At 42.3% G+C, this 21,164-nt stretch overlaps 1 protein-coding gene across 1 annotated transcript in view; it reads right to left on the bottom strand.

Moving 5' to 3' along the window:
• SPEF2 (sperm flagellar 2) overlaps window positions 1-21,164 on the bottom strand; it is a 123,105-nt gene that overhangs the window by 46,621 nt on the left and 55,320 nt on the right. The window contains exons 18-28 of the mRNA XM_044431056.1: window positions 20,931-21,067; window positions 20,680-20,807; window positions 20,439-20,577; window positions 18,196-18,333; window positions 13,377-13,514; window positions 11,150-11,169; window positions 10,272-10,449; window positions 5,740-5,791; window positions 5,097-5,216; window positions 4,331-4,469; window positions 1,822-2,051 (exon numbers count right to left, since the gene is read on the bottom strand). Coding sequence (XP_044286991.1) covers window positions 1,822-2,051; window positions 4,331-4,469; window positions 5,097-5,216; window positions 5,740-5,791; window positions 10,272-10,449; window positions 11,150-11,169; window positions 13,377-13,514; window positions 18,196-18,333; window positions 20,439-20,577; window positions 20,680-20,807; window positions 20,931-21,067 — 1,419 coding nt within the window. The remainder of the gene's footprint in view (window positions 1-1,821; window positions 2,052-4,330; window positions 4,470-5,096; window positions 5,217-5,739; window positions 5,792-10,271; window positions 10,450-11,149; window positions 11,170-13,376; window positions 13,515-18,195; window positions 18,334-20,438; window positions 20,578-20,679; window positions 20,808-20,930; window positions 21,068-21,164) is intronic.

The raw sequence follows: 21,164 nt of genomic DNA, 5'->3' as shown, positions 1-21,164 counted from the left end.
TTCTAATGACAGTCTTTTACTGTGTTAAAGTGAGCTAGCCAAGACTGGCTTTGTGATACCAAGTGAGTAATATAAAGATTGCTAGAAAGAGAGGTCTATCAAGTTAATGAAGTCATCAATTGTATATTTTCTTCTGCCCATGCCAGAACTTGATTCAAAATGGAATTTCCCTCCTCTTTTCCCCACCAAATGGGGTTGGTTCCACCCTCAGTGAGGTCCATGCTGCTTGTTGACCACACCACAGGCACATCAGATATTACTTAACTGGTCACCTAGCATCAGACAACAGGACTGATCAAGTTTCATCCTTCTAACTCCGACTTCCCCTGTTCCATAGTGTCTCCCCACAAACCAGAAGTCTGGCTTTCATCAGTTACTATGCTTATCTTGCAACACTTTGACCTTGGAAATTCAGCTAAGTATTCTGATCTCACTTCTTCTCATTCTGAAACAGAGTACAAAGTATCCACCTTAAAATGCTGTATTTTGGGAGAAGTGAGCCCAATCCCTACATCAGACAGACATTTCTTTTGCCCCATCATCAAAGAAGCTTTGTGGATTTTTTGAGAAACACCAAAACATCACTGATGTTTAACCAGAGTTGAAAATGGAATGAGTATGCCTACTACAATTTTACCTTCAGTTCCTAGGACTGCTCACTCATATTTGAACCTGTCTAGTTAATAAGATCTTCTAGGGATGACCTAGTTCAGATTATGTTCACACCTCCATGTTATGAGAACGGTGACTGGCCGGTTGTTGAACTGGACCTTACATTAAATATATAGCATGTAGCTCTATCTTGGTTTGTTTTTTCACTTAGCCTGGTAAATATATGTGGTCTCAGTCTGGATCAGGAAAACTGCCCAGAGGGAAGTAATATTTGATCTTCCTTTCCCAACTACTCCCTTCCCAAAATCCTCCTTGCTGTATGACAATTAAAGAAAGAAGAAATATTTATGGATGAAGCCTCACTCCCTGTGCATGGTAGTCTAAAAGCAGAGGGTGGTTACATATACTTAATTTAGAGAAAATTTTAAAAACCCTAGAGAGTGGCGCATTACATCTTTAATTTAAGATGTAGACTGTTCCAGACAGGGCCTGATTGGCACCAGGCTGGAATCCTAAACAGCCTTTCCCGGGAGCAAACACCACTGAGCACAATAGTGTTTACATCTGACTAAACAGATTATTGCACTGTTAATATGTGAAGCAGTCCTAAATGTTTCACATTAAGATACCAATCCAATGAGAACATAGCACTGAATGGAAAAAATAGCTCCTGAGATGCAAGTCAGTACCATACCCTCACAAAGGGCAGTCAGAGGACAACCTTCCTGTCTACTCTCAGGAGGCATGAAGAAACATGTTGGCTACCCTCCAAAGCCAGGACCATGACCTCAAAGAAGGACAAAAGAGGGAATTCTGCTGGGGAGGGAGGGGAGAAGACTGGAAACCTCAGTCTCCTTCATCCTCATTCTCTCCCCCTGCAAAGCACCCTTGCTAGGAGGGTTACAAAGCTGCTTAGTGAAAATCTGCAAATACAAAAGATGGGAGGTAAAAATCACCTTTATTTCTCCTCCCTCCCTGGCTGTTTTAGCCCAGCAGGACATATGAATCTTGGGAGCCTCCAAGTTCCGAGGCTTCTGAGCAGGCAGTTTGACACTATAGTCACTGCAGGTACACATTTGAATATTGTTATATATTAGTGTAGCACCAATATTCCTCGCATGAAGGTAAAGCATTTTACTTTTGTACATTTGAATCTTGATCGGATAACAAATTTAATTTTACAAAGGTATAGAGAAAGTATTGTCCTACCTTTAGGTGCCACCTGTAGAAACTGTTTATGAAGAGTGCTAAGCTGTGAAATAGTTAGTGTACTATCTGTAGCCATCTCTACGGATGGAGGACGAGGTGGAAGAAGAGGATCTGGAAATACTTTGATATCACCATTAATGTAAAAATCTATTCCTTCTAGAACAAGTTCATACTGGATTCTGGTAGAAGTTTCAATATGGTTGCGGGCAACTTCCGTTAATTTGTCGACACTGCAACAAAATATATATATTTCAAAAGAGACAATCTTCTGCAATTCTAAAACTCCAATAAAACTTGTGTTCTGTTCTTTTAAATGTGCAGCGATAGGAATTCCCATCTATTTAAGCACAATGGGATTTTGCAGTGGTTCCATTCCAGTAAGTGACAGCCAAGTGTAGCAGATATTTTTTCCAATTCCAGAAACATTTGTGGGGTTTTTTCTTTTTTGCATATGGGGGCGGGGTTACATTTGTGTGAACAGGAAAGAGGGTTAATTATTTTTCATGTCTTTAAAACTATGCAAGTGGGGTCATGATTTTTAATTCTTATTTTTAAATTGGTCTGTACAAGTCCTCCTCTCCACAATGTCCTCCCTTTGTAAAATTCCTTGTCCCTTTTACCCTTATCACTCATTCCTTCACCTAAGCCATATACTGTCATTATAAAAGTATGTCCCACCTAGAGCATTAAATGAATAAATAAATCTATGCCCCCTTGAGGAATCATAGGATGCTGGGGATGTCCATCCTCCTAAACTGTAGACAGACCTACAGCCTTGGAGGGGAAAATCCAAATGGGGATTTCCCACACCCTTTCCAGCGGCTACAGAAAGTTCCATGGCAGTGGACTCTCTTGAGGTCTGAGCTCCATGGAAAGGGAGGAATCTATTTATTTATTATTTTATTATTTGCATTTATATACCACCCTAGTAGCCCAGAGGGCTCTCTGGGTGGTTTACAAACGTTAAAACCTACCAATCCTAAACAAATAAATAAATTGGCTATACCACAACAGTATAAAGTAACATAGTTAAAATGAATTAACTAAATATAGCATTAAAATGAACTAACTTTAAAATATTGGTTAAATAAAAAGGTCTTGACCTGGCGCCAAAAAGCATATCATGACGGCGCCAGGCGGACCTCTCTAGGGAGCGCATTCCATAGTCAGGGCACCGCCCCAGAGAAAGCCCTCCTCCAAGTACTGTGTCTCCTGACCTCTTTCAAAGAGGGTTCCCGGAGGAGGGCCTCTGCTGCTGATCTTATGGGGCAGGAGGGCATATAGGGGAAAAGGGGAGGTGTTGGTGGGTGGGAGGGGCAAAATGCAGAATGGCCGTGGAGCAGCCATAGCCAAAGGCCTTCTGGACACCAGCACGCTGCAGCTAGACAGTCTCAGAGGCCCTCTCTGTTGGAGGCAGAGCAAAAGAAGATGCAGAGGCACAAAAACGGGGGAAAAGTTTCTATCGCTTCTCCCAGCAAAAATCTGGTGGTGAAGAGGATGCTGACAAACTTCTGTTGTTCAGATATCTTATCCATAGGTTTGTATCCGTAGCCATTCAAAGAGACTTTGCAACTGCTCCAGATAAACCAAAAAGAGAAAAGGGAGACAAATTTAACAAATTGCAAATTCCTCTTTTGTCCTGAGTTGCACTGCTCCACCTTTAACACTCCTCCTTTGTAATGGTGCCAGAGCCTATGGCACTATGGAGGAATTAGTGAAAGGAGAATCAGCCTCCATAGATCAAAGAGCCTGCTGTGAACAGAAGGACACAGTTGAATAGAACCTAAAATCCTTTCAAAAATCAAAGGCTCCCTTGTTTCTTTTAACCTACTTTCAAATTTTACTATACAAAATGAAAGCTCATTATTTAATCTCTGACACACACAGACACACACTCATAAAGCATTTGCTATACTACTCACTCAATCAACTCTTAATTATAGAGCTTCTTTAAATGAGACATCTATTGAATTCTTGTTATCCCTAAGTCACAAAATTGTGTAGGTCCTTCATAGAACCTTCTGCTCCTGTTCTCCTCCTTCTCCAGGGCCTCTCCCATGTTTTCTGACAATTTTTGTAGGTTTTTTCAGAGTGAGGAAAGTCAGCTATTTTTTCTGGAAGATACCACAAAATGGCCATGTTTTTTGTAGCTGTGCTTTACCACAGCAAGAGTTTGTGGCTGTGTAGGAGAACTTATAGGAAGGTAAAGAAATAAAATCCCCGGGGGGGGGGTGAATCACGTGTAAAGGCCATGCTCTTTCTTCCGCAAAGAAAACAATAGAAGATGCCTCAGTAGAGCAACAGTATAAATGCCTCATTTTAAAAAGACAATCAACTGTGGCTCTTTATTAGAGATGATTAGATAAAATTAAAATGAATGCTTTCCCCAATTTATTTCTTCAGGTTTTTACTTACACCGATGATCTTTTTTTTTCAGGTTTTTACTTACACCAGGTGTAATCTACTGTAATGAGATAATAATACTGCATCAAAAGCAATGGTCTATTACCTGGACATTTCAGCCAGGAATCTCTCTCCAAGCCATGTTTCCATCTTCCTAAATGTTAGTTCTGCTTTTGATTGTAGATCCTCAACAAAGGCTAGTGCTTTAACTTTTAGTAGCTCCAGTCGAGATTTTGCAGCTTCCGCTGTTTAAAAAACTTGGGTTAGAATAGAAACCTTTTCACAGTTTTGATAATCATATATGAGGCTAGGCATTATCTAGGGAACAGACAGTCTCATTCAATGGATGTGCATAGCTGGGTTGCTGGAAACCAGGGTCTTATGGAGACTTAAATGGTAACCATGGTTTGCTTTACTTAACCACGGTTAGCATTTTATCATGATATTTGAAACATGGTTAAGGATTGCCTGGAAAGATTACATGAAACCATGCTTTGACATGGCTTGAGTTAATCAGAGTTAAAGATTAACATCTGTACAAAGCAAATCATTTGGTTTCTCTGTCTCCCCAGTCTTTTTGCTTGCAAAGTAACAAGTGACTTTCTTTGGTGGGAGGGCTGAGTTTGACAAACTACTACATGGCTTCCCTGAGTTTCATTTATTAAGAGGGCTAAGGCAATAAACCATGGTTAATCCTAAAGATGGTCAAGCATGATGTCTGCAACATGGGTAAGCAAATATTGCTAAAGCACATAGGAGATTTAGAAGCAATTTGTGGACTTTCATTTCCCACAATTGTTTAAGCTTTGGAAGTATTTCAGTTGCAAAGGTTGAACTATTTCTGAAATTATGTCGCTGAAATTAGTACATGCCTTCATGCTCCAGAGCAGCAAAATATTCCTGCTTCATCCTAAATTTCAGTTCTTGCTTCTTCAATTCTTCTGGGGAGAGAGGTATTGGTGTCGCTTCAATCACTGAGGGAGAAGAGGAACCTGTAGGAAAAAGAGGATATTTTGTATAGACCTGAAGCTGTAAATCTTTGAATGTAGGTAACACTTATGTTACTCTTAACATACAGCTAACAATCTGAGAATTTCACAAAACTGACTGTAACTGAAAACATTACATTTTTCAACACTAAAAAAGAAAAGACTTCAGAAACACTTCATGTCACTAATATTGACATGTAATCTCTTTTTCACTTAGGGCTGTAATGAATTGAGAAGGCCAATTTTTCAGTCATTTCACATACCTCAAAACAGGTAGAATTCTTTCTGCATTATTCTGGAGTGAAGCTAAGTCAAAGCTACAATATTTCACTTTCCCTATGATATAAGTTTCTGTTTCCCTTTGTTTGAACTCTGCATAACATTGCTGAGGCTTCAGCTCAGTGTCCTTCAGATTGTACAGAAATTCAGAATTATTGTGAGTATGAATGTAACACCAGTGTAACAGAAATATTCATCTCAGCAGCATTCTTGGTTGTGATAATAGTAAGAAGATTGTAGGACGTACCTGGCTGGCTGCCATTAAGCAGGGGTAGGTTGGTCACATACTCAAGTCTTATCTAATGGGAGCCACCACATGGTCAGGGATTTAGAGGAACCCCCCCTCCAGAGCCCCAGCCACAAAACCTCAGGCAGCCCAGCCTCTCACGTAAGCACAGAAATCACCTGAATTGAAATGTGCCAATCAGCGCTCGTGGCACAAACCTCAATTGAACAAGTGTCTGTAATTGCAAACTGGTCATCCAGGGTATAAAAGGGTCACTTGCCATTTTGCTGTGATCAGACTTATTCTCAAGCATAAAATACTTGAGCGTTTCTATCTCTGACACTTGTGCTTAATTGGGCTCAGCACGCCAACAAGACAATTGCTGGCATCTAACTTTTTGCTTAACAGTCCACTGTTAAGATAAGTGTGGAATGCAGCCAGCTCTCTCTAGCCAACAATGCGGAGAAGGGTTGTTTTTAGAACAATCTAAAAACATTTGGATTGTTAATGACTGAGGCTGGTCTTTGCTATAAAATTGTTTTCTGTTTTGCTACTTAATAAGGGTCACCAATATAGAGCTCAGCAGTTCAATATCTACAGAAAACAAAGTATGTTCTATTACAGCAAAATTGACAGATTTTTTTTTTTAAGTATGAGTAGTGATAGCTAGCACTCAGGAAAAGAGAAAAAGGGTATCTTTCTGCCTGCCCTACTGTACAGGGTTGGAAGCACAGACATACCAGTTTGTCACAGAAGTAGATTAAAGGGACACCAATGGGGAAAAGCTTACATGAATTATGAATGAGGAACATGGGGTATTTGAGGCTGGAGAGGGAATATAGTCCAGATTTTCAGCAAAAAGTTATTTACAGATCAATATCTAATATCTAGAATCGACTTACCAATCTGGATATTTGGTGAACAAGACTTATTTTGCAACTTTTCAACTATACTGGTTCTCAAGGCAGTCCACAATGAACAAAATCAGATTTACAGGGAGATAACACCATTCTATTTTGCAACCTATCACTGTTTCCAGAATACCAGGGCCTTTTGATGATATTCAATGAGTGATGTCCAGTGGCTGCAGCTCCTGGCTCTCTTCCTCGGAAGGTAAAGGGAGGACCCACAGGGCCAATATGCTTCAGAGTCGCCTCTCAGTGGCTCAGGGCAGATTGTTTCAACAGATCCCAGCCCTTAGAACTCCCAGGCACAGTGACTGTTGATGCCACTAATGGTGGGTGGGGCTGGAAGGACTCAGCACTGTGTTCAGTCTTATTATTATTACAAGGGCCAAATCAGCCTGAAAGCTACAAAGAAGCCTCCAAAATAAGTAGGGGACAGTTCATTTGCTTTGCCCCCCTTTTAAAAAATGTAATTAAAAAAATAAAATAAATGTTATTTTTTAAAAAATGTTATTTTTAAAAAAGGGGAAAAGCAATTGAACTGCCCCCTACTTTAAAAAAAATAACATAAGAGAAGCAATGCTGAATCAGACCAATAGTCCATCCAATCCGCCATTCATGCGGTGGTAAACAAACTACCCACAGGTTCCTTCCAGCAGGATGGATGCAAGATCCCCTCCTGCACAAGCTCCTCAGCAACTGATGCAGGCACATATGCCACCTGTGATAACAGGAGACATTGATGGCCTTTTTAGGGATGTATGAGGAGTCCACTTGATTCCTCAGAGTCTAGTCCACATGGCAGGAACCATGGGCCTGAGTTCCTGGTGAGTGTGCCTGGTGCTTGCAGGCCACTCACCAGGAATCAAACTCCACACACTATGCAAGCGGCGTCCTTCTTCTGCACCATTTGCAGTAGCCATTCGGACTGCTGTATCTGATGCAGAAGAAGGCTGATTGCATGGGGCTCACTAGGAATGACCACTGCTCAAGGAGTGTCCCTCTTTTGCATCATTGCAGCATCCTTTGTGCTGTTCCATCTGATCCAGAAGAAGGTTGCTGGTTGCATTGTGGACTTCCTCTGGGCTCAACTCAGGCTGAGGGACAAATGCTAGAGGGATGGATTTCACTAGGGTTTGTCCCAATCCTAGCCTTCTTTGTGGATTTGTCTACTCCCCTTTTAAAGCCATCCAAGTTGGTGGCCATCATTACTTTCTGAGCAGGGTTCTTCCTTTTTTCTGTCCTGAAGCTCCCACCAATCAGCTTCATGGGTCACTCCAGGTTCCACTATTATGGGTGAGACAGAAAAATGTCTCATCTCCACTTTCTCCATACCATGTATAATTTTAAATGTCTTTAGCCAAGCTCAAGGAACCAAGGTTCAATTTGGATGCCAGGAAGCACTTCCTGTCAGTTAGGACCCCAAGGATATGGAATGGGCTTCCACGGGAGGTGGTTCAGGCCCCATCAGTGAGGGCGTTCCAGGATAGGCTAGACATGCACATGGTAGGCATGTCATGAGTGGAGCCAGCTAGAGTTGGGGGTCATAGATGGCCTGGGAGGCTCCTGACTCGCTCTGTTTCTATGTTTACCATGTCTCTCCTTATTCACCTTTTTTAAGCTAAGCAGTCCTTGGCCTGTAATTCTCTGGATCCTCAGATCCCTTTTAAAAAATGGGTGTTACACTGGGAATTTTCCAGTCATTCTCCAGTTCTCTAATACAGAAGCTGATCACAGTGACATGTTACATTTTTTGTAAGAAGGCCAGCAATTATTTGTTTACAGATTGGAGGGCAAAGAAAATATAGAGGTGCCCCAGACTACAGCCTCATCTCATCCTCTTATCTGATGGCCTTCCCAGGTTTGCTGAAGTAATGCTGATCTCAAATGCTTATGTTTTATTTAATTTCTATACCACCCAAGGGCTGAAGCTCTCTGGGCAGTTAATAACAATCTGTGCAATACAACTGGGCTTATGCCCAGCAGCCAGATGACTTTTTTCCACTGTGCCGACTCTCCAGGGCTGATATTCAATTGTTATGGCTCCGTGTTCTGCCTTTCTTCAAGGACAGTGTCATGAAAAGGAGATCAAGTGTTCCTCAGAGCACTTCCTCCATTTCCTCGGTGTTCCTGCTACTCTGGCCAGATGTTATTAAGTATGTCAAGTGGCACAAAGAAACATTGTATTTTGTCATTTATAAGCTGCTTGGCTTCACTACAGTTTACAAAACTATGTCCCATCCATCTCTGAATGGTCACATTGCATTCACATGCTGCTTTCTTGACTTGAAAAAGTGCTGCATTTCCTATTTAAAACTTCCTTTTGACCACAGACAGGAAAAGCCTGACAAATATCCTTGATTGCAATTGCAATTTATCTCCTGCATATGGAGAGCAATGTAGGGCTCCATGCAGGCACCTCTCTTACTCACTTCCAGCTATATTTTGTGAGGCCCACAGCTACTCGAGTAGCCAGCAATTGTACAGCAAGTCATTTTTAAGTTATTTCTCACTCTCTCTCAAACAAATGCAATTGAACTAATCAAGAATTCAGCACCATTTTTACCTTTCTTTTTTCCTTTTTTGGAATCCTTGCCTTCCTTTCCTTTAGCTTCTTTTCCACCTTTCCCTTCCTTTCCACCTTTTGCTTCCTTTCCTCCTTTTCCACCTTTCCCTTTCCCTTCTTTTCCACCTTTGCCAGCAATGGTCTGGGAAGATTTTAGCCGCTCTTTTTCCTTCATTTCTTGCTGAAGCCTTTCCCTTTCTTCCTCTGCTTCTTTTGACTGTATTTCAGTAGACACCTTAAATTTAAACAGACGCTATTTCAGTAGACACACTGGGAGCATTTTAAACTAACAGTCAGAGAGGAATAATGTTGCGTTTCATCAATAACCAACATGTTAAAAGCAGGATACTTATGTCATAAACACTTATCACTTTACATGGAGTGAGAGTCAGAGACCTCTGAGCTGAGTTCTGATTATTCAGCAGGTTTTTCATACTTTCTATTGCAACTGCCATACCTGCATCCCAAAGCTACTCCTAAGGGTGGGAAGAACAGTAGGATGCTGGGCTAAATGCATCCTTTGTCCAGTCCAACAAGGCTGCTCCTAATTATGTGTTCTTAGGGCTGGCCCAACCATTAGGCAGAAGAAGCAGTTGCCTTAGGCAGAAAGAAAGACTTCTGAGCTGTGCCCCCTGCTCTGCCCTTCCTAAGATGGCCTGCTACCTTCAAGTGAAGTAGAGGATGCTGTCCCCTCATCAGTGTTGAAGAGACATCTGCCTCTCCAGTAAGGTTTTCTTTACATGGAATGAAAGGGGGTGCCATCTTATTCTTCACTTAAGCAACAAACTGTCTACAGGCAGTCCTGGAAAGGCGCACAACGTGGTATGGAAGTGGGGACTGAAACAGGTCATGGGCTATTGTAGGGTTCTGGATGTTTTGTTATCCACAGCAACAAACCATTCTCAGTAGGTTTACATAACATGACGAATCGTGCAGCAGGAGAAACAAGCCACTGTGACTTATTTCCCCCCACAATCACAGAACCCAGACAAAGGTAACATGGATGTCAGTGCCCAGCTCCTGAACTCTTGAAAAAACAAAGGTTAATTATCTGAACTGTTTAATAATCAGAGTTTCCTTACCATATTAGATATTGCTGTTACAATGTTGTGCCATGATTCTACAATCAGTTTCTCATCTGGGCCAAAATTAAATATTATACTTTCAGAAAACAGATCATCCTTGACATTAACTGGAATTGCTTTGATCTTTTCCCTGTTGACTTCCGGAGAAGGAGATCTGTGAGCAATCATAGGAATTCTAGAGGGAGGGAGGGAGGGAGGGAGAGAAGCTGCAGCCTCACTTATGTACTTCTCAGAGTTTACATTTGCATTTCCATTACAAAGTGCATGTTTCCATCTATCAGGCTTGCCCAAGCTGGTGCCACTCACGTATCCCTTATTCTCTGTCAGGCTAGGGAAGGCTGCTATGAATTATAGAAGTGCCTGAAGGCAAATAAGTACTGTATTTTTCTGTCTATAAGACACCCCCATGTATAGGACACCCCCCACTTTTCCTACCCATCTCCGGTGAACAAGCTGCTGCAGCACGCACGCCGCTTCGCTGCCCCCCCGCAGCGCCTCCCACCGTCCATGCTCACCGCTCGTGCGTGCGCCGCCACCCCGCCCACTGCTTCGCCGCCCACACTCACCGCCCCCCTGCACGCGCCAGTCTCCCCCCCGCCCAGTGTGCCCATGACCCCCCATGCATAAGACGCACCTTCATTTTTAAGTAAATGTTTTAAAGAAAAAGTAGCGTCTTATACACAGAAAAATACGGTAGCTCATTTCAGGCAAAGCCTGCATGCTTAGGTGCATTAAGTCTCAAGCTTGCATATGCTCTCACTATGCATGTTGGATCTTTAGTGCAAACCAAGGCATGTAGACTAACCACAGCCTAATTATCTATCCAGTCCATTTCTGTGGCAAATGGGCAGCAGTGCCTTCTTGCACAGACAGGCCTCAGTTTACACTGAAAATCCTACCTGCACCAGGGGTAGGAAGCCAAAGGGATTATTTGCTTTCTTCCTGCAGCTACCACTTGTAAAACTTACACCCTGGTCAGGCTGTGAATTAAATTTCAGGACAGGGATGGTGAACTTCTTTCAGCCTGAGGAATAAATTCAATTCCAGACAAACTCTTACAGGCTGAATTTCCCATGCTGTGTAGAGCTGAAGGGGCAGGGAGCAGAGCCAAAAATTTTAAAAATCAGCCTATTTTAGCTTAAAGTTCTCAGTCAGTGCCTGGCAGTAAGAGGCTGGCAGTAAGAGGCTTAGAGGCCATTCAACCTTTTAGAAAGAAGACAAAGCTGCACAAAAGCCAGGAAACCAACCAACAAACAGTGGTTGGAGGAAAGGGGATGGGGACAGGGAAGAGTCATCCAGGAAACCCAAGGGCTGGTTTGGGACTCCAGGATGGCCAGATTTGGCCCATGGAACAGCGGTTCCTCTAGCCTGAGGAGAAAGGGGCAAGATTCAAATTTTAGAAATAAAGGGAGAACAACACAAAATAGAAACTCTCCTAAGAAACCAGGGGTCAGATTAAATGTGTGGTTGGCGATACGTGCATGTATCTCCAAGCATCCTTTTTTATGTGTTGCTAACAACAGCCTTAGAGGGTCATCCATCCATCCATCCATCCATCCATCCAATGGTTAGCAAGAAGCAGCTGTCACACAATTTTCAAAAGCCTTGGTGCACAATCCTATGCACATTTCGACAGAAAAATGTCTTATACCTCCCCATCCAGCATTCCTGTCCAAACACGCCTTGGGACTTTTTGTGTCTAAGCATGTATTGAAAGTGCCCCAAAATGTATATATGCCACCCTTCATCTTATGGAACCAAGGCATATTACAAAGTGTAATTTAAAATCCCAATAAAGCCACAAGAAAGCAAACAAAACAAAAACACATAAAATAAGCATAAAACAAACACTGCTTATTTCTCTAAACCAATTTAAAATGCCTGGGCAAGACACAAAGTTTCAACTTGAACCAATTATTGAATTGGTTAATAGGCTGGGTTTTTTTTAATGTTTTGTTGATGGTTTTAATTGCTTAACTGTCCAGAGAGCCATGTGGCTATTGTGATAGTCTATAAAAGCATAAATAAAATTAAAAAATGAAAACTTTATGCTGAAAATAAAATAATGTTGGAGCCAGTTGCACCGTCATGGGGAGGGTGTTACATCAATCCAAAAGGCTCCCTTTTTGTTACATAATGTACCAGGCATCCTTGGAGAAGAGCCCAGACTGGCACAGGGGAAAGGTTTAAGATCTGGGTAACAGCCATAAGGTGGAAGGGGTTTAACATTACAGTCCATATTGCACTCCCAATCCCAATATAAATGATATTCCCGCTCCCTCAAATTACTATTAGTCAGAAATGGGAGAATATGCAAGACCTACTCTGTTTTTCCCACATTTCCAGTAGAATGACTGAAAGAGAGATATGAAACTACTGCTGTGTCCTTCTGCCCACCAGTCCTAAGGAGCTTGCAAGCAAGAGTGCTTTAAGCTGGACAGTAATTTTGCTCCAAAAGCTCCAAGGATGCAGTGGCAGCCTGACAGCACAGCCTCCAATGGAACAGCAGGGGAAAAGAAGGGGAACAGATGTGGTCCACCGATGAGAAAGGGACGGCAAAAGAAGTAAGGGGAGATTCCCTTTCTCTACCCCATCTGCTCCACTAGGCATTAGTGTGTGTGTGCCTGCAGCATGTATGAATCTTGTATGTGTGTGTGCATGTGCTTGCATGCAAGCTGTGGGACATGAGTGCGTGGATATTCACAAGGGTTGGCGGCAGGAGGTATACAATGCATGCATCCTGCACCCATCATGAATAATTGCAGGTTCCCAGTGACATGGAATATATTGTTTCCAGTTAGAGAAACACATAAAAATGTGTGTGTGAGGGAGGGAGGGAGAGAGGGAGACTATCTAGCTATGTCTATCTAGCCCAGTACCTTCTCTTTGACTCACAATGACTGCAAATTCTCAAACAGGGATCTTTTATATCATCCAACCACTTGAGACATTTTTAAACTGAAGATGAGCAATCCTGGGCAAAGTATACATTCTACTGTTAATCCCATTCCTGTATGCCTCCTAATCACACAGACACACACACACTTGTATTCAGTAATTATTACAGCTTTGATTGTACATTTTAGTTTTGCCCTCTTCCACAGCCTGTTCTCTTTCAACTAGTTCAATCAAGGGTATCCTGGTAAACTCAGTGCTGGTCTCTGTTGGAATTTTGCCTTCCATTCCTCTATAATAGTCATGCAGAAGCCTCTTTGTATCTTGGAAACGATCCATTTCATTCTGTGTGGTACATAGGGAAAACCATGTTAATTAATTATTTTCTGACACCTTGTTCTCCATGAATGATACAGAAAGTGATTCTGAAAACAAAAAAAAAAACCCAAAACAACCCCTCCCCCAGCAATTGGCTGGGCAGTTATTAGAAAAGCTGCATTTACATAGCTTTATATGTTTTTAGGATTCAGCATGCTTAAAGTTCAAATGAGACACGACCTCGCCCCCTCCCGATTCCTTGCACACAGTATGCAAATCAAAATGGTATGATGGGATGCCATTCCATGATGTGCTTTATACTAGGGGATGTTATGGAGTAGAAATGAAGTTGGAGCTATTGGACTACTGCTCCCAGCAACAAATGGTGAACCTCTAGTTTGACTCAAAGAATCCTACTGTCATCTTCAACATCAAGCAAAAATGACTTCATAATACCTTTAACTATACTAGAAATGTACAGACTTGCAGCCACAGGACTCTGTTCTCCTTGCCACCTCTCACAGTGGTTCTCCCTCTGGCCCCATCACTGGCCTGCAGTATAGTAGATTGTACACTGACATTGACCATGGTCCATTTAACTTAGTGTTTGATCCAGCACAATGCCCTTATGGCTTCTATCTCCCAAGGAAGAACTGGACAGCGCTTAACCAGATCTGAACCAATCATGGCAGGTGCCAATAAGGGAAACATAAGTGGGGGCTGGTTGATAATCCTAGTTCTGACTGTGGGAGTGTCCTGCGAAAGCTTTATCACATTGCAACGGAATGCCCCCTTAGAAGGTTTCCTGGCACCCTGCAAGAACTACATCATCTCAAGGGCACTGCTGTCCATTGGTTAAATGATCTAGATATCCAGCCAAAGGCCTAACCAGTTTAGTAACTGCTCATACATAGTTTAATTTTATCTAAAATCTTACCCATTTCCATATTGCATGTTTTTAAGTTAATTGTCTTATTGTTTGCATTTTACTATATTGCTTTGTAAATTTTTATGCAATGGTGCCATATTCCACTATGTCATATGCAAACTATGTCATATGAAATAAATAAACTGACCGTGGTTACTGCTAGGCAGTGCTCATTATTGATCTCATTCTGACTGGGAAAGAGACCACATTAGTATCCATTGCCAAGGTCACTCCACTCTCTTTCCTTCCCCATTAAGCAAAATAATTGCTCTAATTAGCAGGCTTTTATTAAGCCGAATTGAAAGAAGGCAAAAGTGGGCTTTAAGTTACAAAGTTTTCATTTTAAAGAAATCTATAGCAAAAGAAATATGGTGTGCTGGCTTTCTACAGAATCAACTCATTAATGCCATCAGATTCCCCCCAAGTGTTGAGAAGTTGTTCTTGCCACTTATTCAAGTCACACCGATCTGGACTCATCAGAGGAGGAAGAGGAGGCTTGGGAATCTGAGGCTTCAGAGTTTGAGACAGGAGAAACAGAAGAGGTTATTTCAGGGCCACTCTCTCCAGATGCCAAGGCAAGCTGTAGGAACAACCAAGATGTACAACTGGTGGGAAGGGGCCTAAGAGATGAATTCTCAGAGCCAGATGAAGCTGGTATGACTCTTGACCCCATGACATGGTGTTGGGAGAGGAAGGCTAGCCAAGTAGAGAACGAGCATGCAGAGAAAAGGTGTGGTCGCTTCAAAAAGGACCCTCCCAGAAGGATAGGGCCCAGATATACTCAAAAGGAGAATTCCCAGAAGTAGTTGCTAGTTTGGGTTCAACAGATTGCCCTCTGCACACTCAGATTCACTCTGTGGTGACTGAGTTTATTGGATATACTGTGGTGCATCAAGAACTTTTGCAAAGGAATGGTCTGTGGCCTTGAATGTGCAAAGGGAGGAAAATCCAGCTTGCGACTCCAGCAACCAAACCTTCAAAGCAGCTCCTGCTTTCTCAGAACCACCTGCACAAAATGCCATTGGCCTTCCCTCCTTCAGTGACCTCTCACTCTTGGATCTATCCCACTCCTGTTCCTTGAGACATACTCTGATTTCTCATAGTTTCAAAAGCAGGTTGATTTTCTCCACTGCTCTCCTCACTTATTTCTATTCTTCAGTCTCACTTTCTCCTTCCCCTTGTTTAACCTAAATCAGAATCTATTCCTATATCCTTTTGAGGGTCCTCTGCAGAACTGGGGAGCCCAATCCTACATTAAGGTTAGTCCAAGCACTAGTCACAGTCAAACTTAGCAGGTTGGAGAGGAGAATCTGAGTGTAAGAGGAGGCCTGGAGTAAGGCATGCAATCCCATGGATTGCACCCAATTTTTAATCATGATTAAGGAGCAGACAGTCGCAAAGGACTCAATTCAAGGTGATACTTGGAGGGACATGTTTCTTATCACATGCCTGCCCAGCAAGCAGGAGTTAGAGGATCCTCCTGTGAAAACAGAATGCAGGTGGAGGTGTTTTGAGCCAGTCCTCCTCCTCCTGTGCTTTACCTCCCCTCAGTCTGGCTGCAGTCCATTCTTTGCTCCTTTCCAGTATCAAGAGTGGAGAATGGAGAAGTGCTCAAAGTAACTGGCTGTGCAAAGGTAAAGCAGTGGGGAGATGTTCAGCACTCCGCTCCCATTTGCTTCTTTTACAATTAAAGTAAGACCATCAGCTTTATTTGCAATCCGAATGATATAAGAACAATGGCCCCGTAGTGGCCCTGTTTTGGCTCTAAAGGTGCAAGTTTAGACATAAAAAGACCTGAAAATCCCACCATTCCCCAGCTAGGTATGTGGGAGTTGTAGGTCTTTTTTTAATGCCTAATCCCTCCGTCTCAGATATTCAAACCTCTTAACTTCAGTCTAATATACTCTTAAATGCACTGTGCACTTAAAAGCACAGTGAATTTTGCTAAGTTCAAAAGAGCTAAACCTTGCAGACAAGAAACATTATGCACCTGTCATGCTTCTGATTTATTATTAGAACAGAAGCCTCTAAATATATAACTGAAAAAGAAAAAAGTATTGTATACTCATGGGAAAATTGAGAAAACCACAGTCTCAAAAGGATAAAACACAGGATAAAATATACACCCTCAAACCACCTGAGTGTAAAAACCCAATTGTGTAGACAAGGGGCAAGCAACTTGCATTCCAGATTTTTTGGCCTATGATTCCCATCAGTCTTAGCCAAAGTTGGGGGATAAGTTGTGGACCAAACCATCTGGTGGGCCACAAGATGCCCACCTCTGGTGTAGAACAAGCACCAGGTCAAAGAGTTAGGCCTGATGCCCTTTAGATCAACACCAGACATGATATCTGCCAAGTCAGATGGAGAGATCCTAGAATTAAGGTAAGGTTGGACAAGATGAGGCAAAGCAAATGAAAGACATAACAAATGAAGGTAGAGTCCAACTCAGGTAGAGGAAGGGTAGAGCAAGGCAAAGCAACAGGAATGATCTGGCCACATGTTAAGCCTTAACCCCTGATAAAGGCAGATTCCCGCTTTTCTTAATTCAGAAAGTAAGCTTGACCTAGAAATTTCTCCAAGGAAGAGGCCTTACCTCATGACCAGTTCTAGCTTACTGTTGTTTAACATGATGAACAGAACAAATTCAATCTAGTAATGTATGGGATATTTGGTTCAATCCTTTTTTTTAAATCAGAACTGAACTAGTTCATGCCTTCCAAAGCAAACATTGATTTAGACATAGGCTGTGGTCAAATTGCTTCAATGAGATTTGTGAGCTAAAAATATTGTTTGCCAGCATGTACACATTTGAATGATGCACACATTTGTGTTTTAATCAATAGGAGAAGCCTGCATATCTTTCAAAACTGTGGACAACTGATGTGTACAATTGAAAAATATACAAAAATATGCATAGATTTTTCATGAGAAAAGAAGAAAAACAAAGGTCACAATCTGATCTGGACTCAAGTTGGAATGAGCTTTGAGATAGAATTTGGAGAACTTTGGCAAGGTTAAGGTTTGCTGATTCATACATCCCTAGTTTAATCCCTACTAGCTGTCCTTCTTGAGCTCCAGATTCAGAACCTATTATGCATTTGAGTCATCGCAACTAGTGTCATGGCCTCAGCTCTGAATTCAGAGTTGAAGAAGTATGAGCTGTCTGTATCTAGGACTGGTCAGAGGGTTGCAGATCAGAATCTTTGTGGACAGTTCCCCCAAGCAAAATCTACCTGCAAGGTAAGGACTTCCCACTCCACTGTGCTTGCCCAACAGCACAGGGAGCATGTCTGAATGGAGGCTATAGAATGAAGGAGATGCACATGTATTCATGCTTAGAGCTGACCCTTAAAGGAAGGACGGGATGGAGCTCAGAAGAGGTAGATTGGATAGAAGGATTCATAAGGGCTCAGTTCACTTCAAACCTTTGTTAGAGCAAGCTGCTCCCTTGGAGCTTTCTAAGGTGTGGCATACATTTCCATCCACATGGCAATGCACATTGGAAGGCTCATCCCCAGGAAGAATTGCAATCTGCATGAACACTGCTGACTGCAACTATCTTTGGATCACAGTCCAACAGCATAATGAGGCTATAAGCAGCAAATACCATAGAGAGACAAATCTTGCCAATCTGCAAAGCAGAGAATTGGCAAAAGAAATTTTGTTAATTGCCCAGGTGCTGCTGGCTCCAGTCAAGGCTTCATAATACATTTCAGTGCAAATAGCAGCCCAACCATCTGGACCACCAATTCCTTCAAAGCAAGGAATGTTCTAGACCTGCATAAGTGAAAAAATATGGTTCATCATAAGCCCCATCCTGTCTGGCAACCAGCCATCACTCATGATGTCACAACGTTCTTGCTCAGCTTCATCCCTCCTGTTTTCGCAGATGTCCCACAGACGATCTCTTAGGTCCTAAAAATGTGAAAGCAACAGCATCAAAACATGGAAAACACCTCTTCAGCACAATAAAAATATCTTGAAATATAAATCACAATTCAGTTTCTTTCTAATATTTATTAGTTCATGTACAAACCTGTGGAAAAGGCCCAGTACGTACTGAATTGTTTGAGTCTCTGTAGCGTCTGCTGGTTTGGACACAGCTGACACAGGGAGCGATGGTTGGAGTTGGTGCTGTTGCTCATTCATTCTCCCAACCTTTCCCACTAGGAAGGTGTGCAAGGAGCAGAGACAGCCCCACCAACTTCTCCTTGCCAGAAACATGAATAGAATAAGGCCAGAATAGAGCTAGAGGGGAGTCCCCTCTGACAAACAGCTGTCCATACTATCACATGGATGCATCGGATGCTACAGAGTGACAAGGGATTCGGCAAACCTAAAGACCACTGCATGAGCTGAACCTTATGGGAGGAATTCTCTGGCTGCCTCTTACAAAGCTATCTGCCATCACCAGAAAACATTCAAAATGGAAACAGAAATAGATGGCCATCCTTGCTATTGGCTTTAACTAGCCTACAGTTAAAACAGTGTGCACTTGGGGACTGTCACCAGCTTCTGAGCCATTTGTCCAGAGATCAGCCTGCAAATAACCCAGAACTAGTGGGTATGAGAGTTTTTGCTGCTCAATCACTCCTGCTGAGGGCTGGAGTGACTTAACAATCCAGAGACAGTCCATTCTTGGGTTCAAATGGTGGTTTGTCCAGGCAGGGCAGAGGCAAGGCAGCATTCCTGGTTTGCCAACATGGCAAGCAACCCAGGATCAAGTATCCCTTGCTATTTAGTTATTCCTACTCACAATGGAAAGATAGTGTAGCATGCACTGGGATGGGTTATTGTTCCCAATAGCCAATAATATTTTTAAAAATCTTTTGTTATTGTGACATGTAGACTAGATTGTTGTTATGACAGTTAATGTGTCTTAGCTCAGAAGGTGAAGGTGCTTTACTTTCCAAAGAAGCAATAGAAGTAGATCCATTTGGACTGTTATTATCATATGTTGTCGCCTTTCTTTTATTTGAACACAGCCTGCAGGTTTCGACATCTGAATGCATTTGTACATTTCATTTTCCTATTCAGTTACTGATGGATGTGACCTATCTTAACTGCTCTCATCTCATGTTTTATGACCAACTGAGAAGACAACATTTTAGAAAAACAGGCACCTTTCACCACAATATGGAAAAGAGTATCCACAACCAAACAAAGCTGCAGGTTTTGCTGGTTTCAGGTCACTCACTTTTCCATTGCTCTATCACCTGACTCACCAAACTGCTAGAGGAGAGGAGACCATAAATTTCCCATCACCAGCAACTAAAGCAGGTGTTGTGGTCAGCAGCCACATTAGCTGTATGCCTTCAGAGATAAGGCTTGGGTATGCCACACTGCATGCTGGATTTCAGTCTTTGTTCTCTTTCTTCTTTATTTTAGGCTAGATTCTTGTTCGGAGGCATTGGTAGATTTGGGGAGACTCTATCAGCAAATGAAACAGTCAGTTCTGCTAAGAGTAGGAGTCACGAAAGAACCCAGAGATGCTCCACCCCTGGGATGCAACTGTGGAATGTCAAGGGAGAGACAAGGCAGAGTTCCTGGTTTCCATTTAAAAAAGCACTCCAGCTTTTGCAGCAGCAAGGATGTCTTACCAGACAGGGATGGGTAATAATTTTGTTCAGCTAAACTCTTCAACCCACTAAACTTCCTGAGCCTTCATTTTTTGGCACAGCAAAAACCTATTGCACAGCAAATGTAGGTACCAGTAAGAAAATGTATTAACTAAGGAGGAGGAGGAGGAGACTTTACTAGGGAAAGGTCCAGGTTGCAGAATGGGCACCATGTTACGTACCCCTGGCTCAACTATTCCCTCTTCCTATTTGCAGTCCTAAGGCAAGGCATCTTTCCCAGGCACCAACTGAGACAGAAAAGGTTTTAACAGGTTTACTTTACAGTTGCTAGGCAACTGCAGCCTATGGTTACCATTCCCCCTCCACCCCATTCATTTTAGGGAAGGGAACCGAGCAGAACGCAAGCTCAGTAATACATCCACTACTTTAGCCATCACTCACTGTTACTCTTTGGTGCATTTCTTCTTTTGTTTCATCATCATCCCAGAGGTCATCGGCCACTGCATTATAATCAGCTTGCCACTGAGCCACAAATTCTTGCTTGTGGTCTGGGCGTTTCAAGTATTCCTTGAAATGGTTTCTGTGGACAAGTAAATGACAAGGCACCCATGTTTCACTGAACGGAAGATGGTGGAAGGATTCTCACCAGGGGTTCTTGAGTCCAAATATCCCATTCACTTACCTTATGTGTGACAGGTAATGAATGATCACATGCTGTTCAGCTCTAAGGCACCGAAGTGTAGCTTTGATGTTATTCACATAAGTTTTTTCCACTGTTTCCCAATAAGGGACTAAAAATTCAGGCACTTCCTGTTTTGTTTTTAGAAGACACAGATTTTAAGCATCTACAACTTAGGCTGCCCAACTAAAATGTTGGGGGAAAGGGAGCAAGAAAGGGGATACTTGACTTTATTAGACTTTGGACTACCATACCTGGGGAAGTGGTTCATCAACATAAACCCATTCACTTGATCCTGGTTTAACTGGAGGTGGTTCTACAGGAGCAGGAGCCACTATAATCTCAGGAGAAGGGGTCCCAGATTTTCCCTTTTCTTTTGCTCGTGGAGTACCTTAAATATGAATCCATCATTAGTATAAGTTTTGGAAAAGTATTTTACCTAGGAATAAACATTGGTTGACTGCAGGTGGCGTAGTGATTTAAACCAC

Source organism: Varanus komodoensis, unplaced genomic scaffold, assembly GCF_004798865.1.
Source record: "Varanus komodoensis strain SLA01 unplaced genomic scaffold, ASM479886v1 scaffold22, whole genome shotgun sequence".
Taxonomy (NCBI): Eukaryota; Metazoa; Chordata; class Lepidosauria; order Squamata; family Varanidae; genus Varanus; species Varanus komodoensis.
Note: the sequence above shows the minus strand (reverse complement) of the source record. Positions and strands in the feature narration are given on the sequence as shown.